Genomic DNA, 10422 nt, shown 5'->3' with positions numbered 1-10422 from the left:
CAGACACATGTGTAGTCACTGGAGCATCAACAGACACATGTGTAGTTTCTGGAGAGCATCAACAGACACATGTGTAGTCACTGGAGCATCAACAGACACATGTGTAGTCTCTGGAGCTTCAAAAGACATATGTGTAGTCTCTGGAGAGCATCAACAGACACATATGTAGTCTCTGGAGCATCAACAGACACATGTGAAGTCTCTGGAGCATCAACAAACACGCGTGTAGTCTCTGGAGCGTCAACAGACATATGTGTAGTCTCTGGAGAGTATCAACAGACACTTGTGTAGTCTCTGGAGCTTCAACAGACACATGTGTAGTCTCTGGAGCATCAACAGACACTTACTGGAACATCAACAGACACATATGTAGTCTCTGGAGCATCAACAGACACATGTGTAGTCTCTAGAGCATCAACAGACATAGATGTAGTCTCTGTAGCATCAACAGACACATATGTATAGTCTCTAGAGCATCAACAGACACATGTGTAGTCTCTGGAGCATCAACAGACACATGTGTAGTCACTGGAGCATCAACAGACACATGTGTAGTCTCTGGAGCATCAACAGACACATGAGTAGTCTCTGGAGCATCAACAGACACATGTGTAGTCTCTGGAGCATCAACAGACACATGTGTAGTCTCTGGAACATCAACAGACATGTGTGTAGTCTCTGGAGCATCAACAGACATATGTGTAGTCACTGCAGCATCAACAGACACATGTGTAGTCCCTGGAGCATCAACAGACACATGTGTAGTCTCTGGGGATCAACAGACACATGTGTAGTCTCTGGGGATCAACAGACACATGTGTAGCCTCTGGAGCATCAACAGACACATGTGTAGTCACTGGAGCATCAACAGACACATGTGTAGTCTCTGGAGCATCAACAGACACATGAGTAGTCTCTGGAGCATCAACAGACACATGTGTAGTCTCTGGAGCATCAACAGACACATGTGTAGTCTCTGGAGCATCAACAGACACATGTGTAGTCTCTGGAGCGTCAACAGACACATGTGTAGTCTCTGGAGCACCAACAGACACATGTGTAGTCTCTGGAGCATCAACAGACACATGTGTAGTCCCTGGAGCATCAACAGACACATGTGTAGTCCCTGGAGCATCAACAGACACATGTGTAGTCCCTGGAGCATCAACAGACACATGTGTAGTCTCTGGAGCATCAACAGACACATGTGTAGTCTCTGGAGAACCAACAGACACATGTGTAGTCTCTGGAGCATCAGCAGACACATGAGTAGTCTCTGGGGCATCAACAGACACATGAGTAGTCTCTGGAGCATCAACAGACACATGAGTAGTCTCTGGAGCATCAACAGACACATGTGTAGTCTCTGGAACATCAACAGACATGTGTGTAGTCTCTGGAGCATCAACAGACATATGTGTAGTCACTGCAGCATCAACAGACACATGTGTAGTCCCTGGAGCATCAACAGACACATGTGTAGTCTCTGGGGCATCAACAGACACATGTGTAGCCTCTGGAGCATCAACAGACACATGTGTAGTCACTGGAGCATCAACAGACACATGTGTAGTCTCTGGAGCATCAACAGACACATGAGTAGTCTCTGGAGCATCAACAGACACATGTGTAGTCTCTGGAGCATCAACAGACACATGTGTAGTCTCTGGAACATCAACAGACATGTGTGTAGTCTCTGGAGCATCAACAGACATATGTGTAGTCACTGCAGCATCAACAGACACATGTGTAGTCCCTGGAGCATCAACAGACACATGTGTAGTCTCTGGAGCATCAACAGACACATGTGTAGCCTCTGGAGCATCAACAGACATATGTGTAGTCTCTGGAGCATCAACAAACACATGTGTAGTCCCTGGAGCATCAACAGACACATGTGTAGTCCCTGGAGCATCAACAGACACATGTGTAGTCTCTGGAGCATCAACAGACACATGTGTAGTCTCTGGAGAACCAACAGACACATGTGTAGTCTCTGGAGCATCAGCAGACACATATGTAGTCTCTGGAGCATCAACAGACACATGTGTAGTCTCTGGAGCATCAACAGACACATGTGTAGTCTCTGGAGCATCAACAGACACATGAGTAGTCTCTGGAGCATCAACAGACACATGTGTAGTCTCTGGAGCATCAACAGACACATGTGTAGTCTCTGGAACATCAACAGACATGTGTGTAGTCTCTGGAGCATCAACAGACATATGTGTAGTCTCTGGAGCATCAACAGACACATGTGTAGTCTCTGGAGCGTCAACAGACACATGTGTAGTCTCTGGAGCACCAACAGACACATGTGTAGTCTCTGGAGCATCAACAGACACATGTGTAGTCTCTGGAGCTTCAACAGACACATGTGTAGTCTCTGGAGCATCGACAGACACATGCATAGTCTCTGGAGCATCAACAGACACATGTGTAGTCACTGCAGCATCAACAGACACAAGTGTAGTCTCTGGAGCATCAACAGACACATGTGTAGTCTCTGGAGCATCAACAGACATATGTGTAGTCTCTGGAGCATCAACAGACACATGTGTAGTCTCTGGAGCATTGATTTCAAACACTTATAAAATAGTTGATAATTTTTTATTCTGTAAAATACTGAAAACATAACGTGATAAAAGGGAAAACTCAGTATACATGTATACCACCAGCTACAAATAAAAGCAGCATTTTCATACATTTCATAGCATATGACACATAGTTTGCTGACAGAACAAACTTTCATAGAATATTAATTTACATACCTATGTAAAATACATGTGCATATGAGCGGGGTCTTAGATTGAGAAACAAATTTACAGTTTTGTGTATATAATGGACGATGTAATATTTAGCGATTCAGTATGCTGTTATTTCGAAACAATCATTCGTCAATCAATATTCTTCATGGTACTTAACTATTTTCAATAATATTATGTTTTGTATGCTGAGGAAAAGATACGCTTCGCTTAAAACAAATATTCACCACTGCAGAGATACACCAATACTATCATATGTTACTTTTAAACACATACCTATAAACATACATAGTACTATATTCTTTACTAGGATTATACTAGACCGTACATGGAATCATTTGAAGTGGTATTTACCGGTGTGAATTTATTTTCAGAAACAAAAGAAAACCGCGGAAGGTGCCGAGAAGACAGGGAAACATGCCTGATAGTTGAACGGAGGGTTACTTGGAAACCAACGTCCCTGCTATAAGGAGATCTTCAAATTTGTGACAGATTTCATAGCATATGGAAATGGGTTTCTGTGCTTGTAATTAATCAATCGCCTATTTAGGAGATAAACCTACTGTGTTTTGAAATTTGATGTAGTCCCACTGTAGATTAAAAAGGAAACCTCTTTTTAACCAATCAGAATCAAGCATTCAACAATGTCATGGTAGAATACAAGGTATTATTACTTATAGTTAACACTAGTATACAGTACACATCAAATAAATGCCGAAGAAACGATATAACAAACAACTTTGATGAAATACGGAATCCATATTGGGGCATTAACGCTGAAAAAAGAACAACATCAACGTACTTCGATAGATCACTAGCCTCCATCAGGGGTATCGATAATCGACGTTTTTTCGCCTGCAACGAATGCCTGTTCTCAGGACTCTCTGGTTCCACAGTTGGTCCATCAGAATCTCCATGATGTCGTTTGCCGTCTTCAAACACCTTTGGCGTCGACTTTATACCACCTTGTGAAGACATGTCTGATGTACCAACCACTCCTGACTTGGAAGTTCCCCAAGGCGATCTTACATGTACCGCGGGCGATCTAACATTTACCGCAGGCGATCTTACATTTACCGCAGGTGATCTAACATTTACCGCAGACGATCTAACATTTACCGAAGGCAACTAAAACAAGCACAAAAGGTAATCAAGAACTTCATTTATACTGAAATAATTAAGTAAACAAATAAAAAAAGTGATTCCATCACATGTCTTGCGTTTATGTTTCCATAAACCGAAAACAAAATTAAGCCGTGCGCACTAACGGACAACTGATTTCTGATTGGCTGACAATAGAATGGGAGGGGCTTGTATAAAAAATAATTACGTTATTGCGCTGAATAATGTCGCTGATTCCTTATGGCTGTCAGCAGTTTTTGTGAAGTTATTATTATTGTTGACGTATTTATTGATAATTGATTTCAATTTTTGTTGTTGCGTTTATGGAGTGAAAACGGGCGTGCACTCTTTGCGTACATCTACTATACGGATTTACACAGTGTGCACCCCGAAATTGTCGTTTAATCTTCTATAAACGCAAAAGAAATGTTGAAGTCAGTTCTAAACATGGAGCAAAATTAATTTAACTATTTGCTCCTCTCTTACGAAACCATACACATAAACTGAATTGATGATCACTGTACACTTAAGAATTCATTTTATGCAATAAAACAAGACCTTGAAAATATAACTTGATATCAATTGACAAATATCACATTTGGCTGTATAAAAAGGCCGCATCTTTTGAATGCTGTCGGTTCAGTCCCAGTTATAATCATCATAACCTGCCTGATGAGGGCTCACCAATGACATTGAATATATGAGATTTTTCATTGATATATAATTGCGATTCGTTAAGGTATTAATTGTACTTGATACAGGATGAAATAACAGAAGTCAATATACGACACATATATAACAAAACAAAACAACATGCGTTACCCATTTTGAAGGCCGACCCTCCCGAACACTGACACTTCCGCAAAACACAATCAGGGATATAACAAGTTTGTCGGAAAGAATAAGAGCATAAGCAAGGTCATGAAATACGCCCGATTCTGGAAGTAAAATCAATTTTTTGCCGTTTACACCCGGTGGAATCTGTTTCGGCAGATGATCCAAAGTGGTCCGGCGTATTTTGCATTTACACAGAAAGTGTATGTGGTGGTTTGATGGGATGTGGACTGCTTACTAAAGCATCTGATTATGTTTATGAGCACAATACGAGTGGTGGTGGGTTTTCAGTGGTAAGTGTGTATGTCTGTGACCGGGCAAAAGAAAGGATACACTTGAAAATTGGAGATGACAAAAAATGCCAAACGTTATCAAAACGTTAGAAGGCGGAAAACAGTCGCTGCAACACTGCAGACGTAAGGTCTAAAACACAACAGTTTACTGTGATACCTGTATCAAATTCATCACCATAGAATGACCATATCTTGTTTGTTTTATTCATCATCAACCTCGGGTGAATACTTTTGTCCGACAGAGTACATCAGTTTGGTCTGCTGCCGCGCATCAACTGAACTCATGTTCAAAGCAGTGTATAGCTCAGTGTTGTTTGAGCGTTTTCAACCCTACTGACCATCGTTTGAAGTTACAAATGGGTTCATCATATTCAAAACTTTCGAGCCAAAGGTCTTGAGCACTGAGAATACCCCAACACCTTGCGTTGAATCTGTGTCTTTCTTAAGCAATTGTCGTGCCCTGATTTTACGTGTTTCTCCTGATGTTTTGTTTCCAACTGTTGTCTGAGAGCGTTGGATTGAGGAATATATTTGCGTACGGGAGACAATGGACTCACAAACCAAAGTCTTTCCAGTATGGGAGCCTCGGCCTTTGCACTGTGGACTCTTGGTTTTACAGCCTCTACCTTCACCAGGCGTTTTTGTCTGACCAAGAAAGTTTGGTGGGTTCTGTTGGGTTGGTGCAGCTTTTAACATTCTCTCCAACAGTTTGGACACATTTAATTCTGGTTTCTGGTTTACAGCATGAGGCGTGACCACAGACGGTTTGTTTGCAAAACTGTTATCGGAAATTGATTCGGAAGACACTGGAGTTATTTTCTTGTTCTTAGTAGGGTCAATTCCACTTGTTGTTGATACTTTCTGTTCTTGATCTGAATAGACATTGCCCCTCGTTCTCTTCTCAGGCTGCATAAGCTCATATCGAGGTGTTATTGTTATGTGTTGAGAATGTGCAGAACCGACAGTGTGTTTCTGGCCCTTCTCTGCAGAGGATGGTTCGAAACAAGGGGATCCTGTCTGTGAATGTTTCCCTAGAACCGTTGAGTGATCTCTTAATGTCTCTTTATTGGGAGATTTACATTTTCCTCTGATGCTCTGTCGTTGTAGCTTCTTTGGGGAATATTTATTTACCTGTATTGTGGTAGGACAGGCAGGTTGGTACTCTTTAGTGACAGTTGAAAGTGTCGCATCTACTCTTTTATCTTTTCTAATGATGTTCGTTGGTACAGCATGTCCAGTCACTTTCCCAATATTATCATTTTTGGTCCTGGCTTCAAATTCTGGTGACCGGGGAGAAATACCTAACTGCTGAAGCACATCATGGGTTGTCTGATTTTCATGCAAGTTTTGAAGGTTCATTGACTTATCTTCAGAAGCTCGTATTGGTTGAGATCTTTGTCCGGATGACACGACCAAGGCTGTATTTGTAGAAATATTGCTCAGTGACATCTCAGTTATTTTCATATTCAAGTTCATTACTGTACTCGGCACTGTGGCTGAAGAAGATAAGGTTGTTTGACGTCGACAGATGGGAATGTCCTTGGGACTCTTTGTCGGAAGATGCCTTGACAGTTGTCCATGTTGATCATACTTTTTTTTCTTTGCATCGGTATGAAACTGTGATTTCTCTCCATCATCACAGGCAGGTCTCTTTCTCGGCATCAAGCGGAATGTAGGTGCACTATGATCATCTAATGGGCTATATCTGTCTGCATCTTCAGTAGCGTGGCTAGGTAGGATAGATACATGCTGTGATTGTTCTCTATCATCTTTTGAAGTTTTGGATTGATTATTGATAACTGTCACACCGGAAGTTGTCATCGAGCAGAGACTCGGTTGTATGTCGTTAAACATTGGTTTCTTTCCCTGCAGGTCTCTGATACATTCCAGGTAGGACCTTCCACAGTGATGGACATGTATGCTCTCATTAAGCCAGAACACTGACACCAGCTCAAGTTCCTCCTTGGTAAGATTCAGCAAGAACTTTACTATCTCCTGCTTGCCATCACCACTGAACTGTTTCCGAAGCTCCTTGATGATATTGCTTGTTGGCGAACTGACATAGATAGTTTCCCACTTGTAGGCTATCTTGTACACGCCACTTGGCCTGCGCGTCGTCCGCACGATGACTGAGTATGGTACATGGCCTCTGTGTAACAGCTTGCATGGTTTCATCTGGAATAAAAAGCAGTATTTTGGTAACACCTCAACACAAGTCAGTAAGCCAGCCTGTAAAACATTATGAGTCAGTGGGTGGGTTCAACACAGTTTGAACAGTATTCCTGTCTTAACAGTATCCCGTGTCAGTTTGACATGGGAGGAAAGCCCGCAGTGATGCAGGTCTTGGATGTTTACGAATTTGACAATCCTAGAAACATAATCAGGAAAATCTAGATTCAAACCCGCGATCATAGGTTTCTGGCACGCTTAAGGAATTTCAGAGCCTTAGGCGACTATGACATAGACAAGAGGCACATTGTTGGTGTTCATGACGAGTTGATGACGAAAGGAAATCAATGGGAAATTAACTAATATTGTTCATGAAACATTCCTATTACTTCTTGGGGCACGGGTGGCCCAGTCGTCTAAGACGCCGCGATTCGCTGTGCAGCAGAGTTGCGTCCCTTGGGCACGCCAGAAACCTATGATTATGGGTTCGAATCCCGGTTCGTCCCGATTATGTTTCTAGGTTTTTCAGCACCATACCCGTGCTCGTGGGTTGCACCGAAGTGGTAAACGTGGCATCATTTCGGGCTTTCCTCCCGCATTAAGCTGACACGCCGCGATATAACTGTCGGCGTTAAATCCAACTCACTCACTCAGTCACTCCTATTACTTCGTTACGTCGAAGGCCCGGTTCGATTAACCATGTGGGTCCAATGTGTGAATCCCATTCCAGTTGTCCCCCGTCGTGATATATTGCTGGAATATTGCTAAAAGTGGCGTAAAGCCATACCACTTCATTCATTAACACTACTTACGGTAATCAAGGGTATCGACATGCGGCCTGTTTTTGGCACCATAGCCTGTTTGTCTTGTTTTCTATTCAATGGCCGCTCTGTCTTCGAAGATCTCTCTGTGTCCATATCTTGTCCTTTATTAATGCACGGTGTCTGGAAGTCCTTTAAACGTTCACACTCTTGTTTGGTATTTGTTTCAGGTTGCGAAGTAACGTCATCAGAAGCACAAGCTATCAGTCCCAGTGCTGTCTCAGCAGTTCCCTGTTCGTCCTGGCAATGCAATACCCCATGTGCTGCTGGAGGCGGACAGTCATTCCTCTGTGTGTGATCTCTTGGTTTTTCTCGAGGAACAGAGCTATTTTGAACATGTGCAACAACCTTTGTTCCCTGTTCGTCTTGGCAATACAATACACCCTGTGCTGCAGGAGGCGGACAGTCATTCCTCTGTGTGTGCTCTCTTGGTTTTTCTCGAGGAACAGAGCTGTTTGGAACATGTGCATGACATGTTGTCTGTTGGATTGAGCCGTGCAAACTCTGACGAGATGACGAGACCTGGCTCGGTTCCTGTTCAACCAGCTCCAGATTAGTCGGCCATGGGTGCTGGACATACACTGGTGTGAAGTGTGAGTACAGCTTTATGTTGTGAGGGGTGTAGAGAGGACGCAGCTGTGGCTTTCCAGAGTCCTTCGGCCCAGGCAACACGCCACGGTTATTCATGACTGTGCTGAAATGGAAAGTGTACATAAATGTATTGAGCGAGTGGGTGAGTGAGTCTGCTTTAACGCCGCTTTGAACAATATTTCAGTTATTTCATGGCGTTCCAACGAGTGGTAGTAAAGCCCGAAGTGATGCAGGTCTTTAACGTTTAGTGCAGTCCACGACCACGGGATTCGAACAAACGATCATGAACGATACGCTCCAAAGACCCACTACTCTGCACAGAGCATTGCGGCGCGTTGGAAGATTGGGCCGCCAATACAATTGATACCCCATTACTTCATAACTGTAATAAAGTCACAACCTTGACAGGGGGCACGGGGGGCCCAGTCGTCTAAGGCGCCGCGAATCGCTGTGCAGCAGTGATGCGTCCCTTAGGCACGCCAGAAACCAATGATTGTGGGTTTCGAATCCCGGTTCGCCCCGATTATGTTTCTAGGTTTGTCAGCACCATACCCATGCTCGTGGGTTTCACCGAAGTGGTAAACGTCTGAGACCTGCATCACTTCGGGCCTTCCTCCCACATAAGCTGACACGCCGCGATATAACTGGAATACTGTTAAAAGCGGCTTTAAACCCAACTCACTCACTCACTCACAACCTTGACTTCTATTGCTGAAAACAAGACTTGATATACATTCAATATTAACACATAATAAACATTAATAATAATTGGGGCACGGGTGATCCAGTCGTCTTAGTCGCCACAATTCACTGTGTAGAGTTGTGTCCCTTGGGTATGCCAGAAACCTATGATTGTGGGTTCGAATACCGGTGTGTTCAATTATGTTTCTAGTTTATCTAGCACCAAACCTATTACCGTTTGACAAAAGTGGTAAACGTGTGTGACCTGCATCACTTCAGCCTTTCCTCCAACATTAAGCTCGCACGCCCTGATATGACTGGAATTTTGTTTAAAGCGGCATAAACCCAACTCACTATCTCTCTTAATAACAATGCTGATCGGAAATGTAATGTTAACTCCAATTATTTAAGTTTCAACATTCCAAAAATTAAAAAAAAACTCTCCACAATAAAGCGCGCGTGTGAAATAACGTTCAATAACAGTTGACCCACATAAGTGTGTGTGTCAGCTGCTTACTAACAATTGTACCAGGCAGGGTCCGACTGTGTGGTATCAGGGTCACGGTGACATTTTACAGCTTGTTTCATAACACTGAATCGGTCAGATGAATCATTCTATGATTACACCTCCTTACGTTATATATCATCCGTTCTAAACCCCTTATTCATAATTGACATTTGCTATTCTAATTTACGACAGAATGGGGTATTATATGTTATATGTTATATATTGTTACACTATATATTAATTGGCAAAAAGAATACATAATTACCCACCTTTAGATGTAATCGGTGTAGTTATCAACGAAAGGGCATTTAGTCAGGGCGACCCAGCAAGTACGCATATCCATGTACGCTACTTCTTGCTAAGCTGTTGTCAACTAACGCTGTTGAAAACAGTTCTTAAAATGAACTAGATCGGGATTTACTCTCCGCTGTTGGCTTTATCAGTGTTGTCAGCCTTTCTTACGAACAGGAATGTCAAGGACTTTCCGATTGGCGATGTGTTTGTCGGCGAAGAGTCATATCGCTCCTTGTAAAATTTAGTCACTCCACATGAATGAACTGAATGATCTTGTTTGTTTGTTGTTTCATGTCGCATTGAGTAACATTTCAGCTATATGGCGGCGGTCTGTAAATAATCGA

At 42.7% G+C, this 10422-nt stretch overlaps 2 protein-coding genes across 2 annotated transcripts; both read right to left on the bottom strand.

The window, feature by feature from the left end:
* Window positions 1–746: 746 nt before the first annotated feature.
* Window positions 747–2525, bottom strand: LOC139453848 (mucin-22-like). The gene has a single exon (XM_071235300.1). It carries the CDS (start codon window positions 2523–2525, stop codon window positions 747–749), a length of 1779 nt encoding a protein of 592 aa, XP_071091401.1.
* A 2731-nt stretch (window positions 2526–5256) lies between these two features.
* Window positions 5257–10163, bottom strand: LOC139451426 (uncharacterized). Its single transcript, XM_071232959.1, has 3 exons — window positions 10054–10163; window positions 7996–8698; window positions 5257–7189 (listed from the first exon to the last, which is right to left on the bottom strand). The coding sequence occupies exons 2-3, from the start codon at window positions 8689–8691 to the stop codon at window positions 5345–5347; spliced, it is 2541 nt and encodes an 846-aa protein (XP_071089060.1). The 5' UTR covers window positions 8692–8698; window positions 10054–10163; the 3' UTR covers window positions 5257–5344.
* Between the last annotated feature and the right edge of the window lie 259 nt (window positions 10164–10422).

This window comes from Haliotis cracherodii, unplaced genomic scaffold, assembly GCF_022045235.1.
Source record: "Haliotis cracherodii isolate W230 unplaced genomic scaffold, xgHalCrac1.p SCAF_10, whole genome shotgun sequence".
Taxonomy (NCBI): Eukaryota; Metazoa; Mollusca; class Gastropoda; order Lepetellida; family Haliotidae; genus Haliotis; species Haliotis cracherodii.
Note: the sequence above shows the minus strand (reverse complement) of the source record. Positions and strands in the feature narration are given on the sequence as shown.

Bases quoted from the DNA above. Each gene is read 5' to 3' on its own strand.
- LOC139453848 (XM_071235300.1), bottom strand. From the start codon at position 2,525: ATGTCTGTTGATGCTCCAGAGACTACACATGTGTCTGTTGATGCTCCA.
- LOC139451426 (XM_071232959.1), bottom strand. From the start codon at position 8,691: ATGAATAACCGTGGCGTGTTGCCTGGGCCGAAGGACTCTGGAAAGCCA. The intron at 7,190-7,995 runs GTAAGTAGTGTT...TTTTTATTCCAG, and splicing joins TGTCGATACCCTTGATTACC to ATGAAACCATGCAAGCTGTT.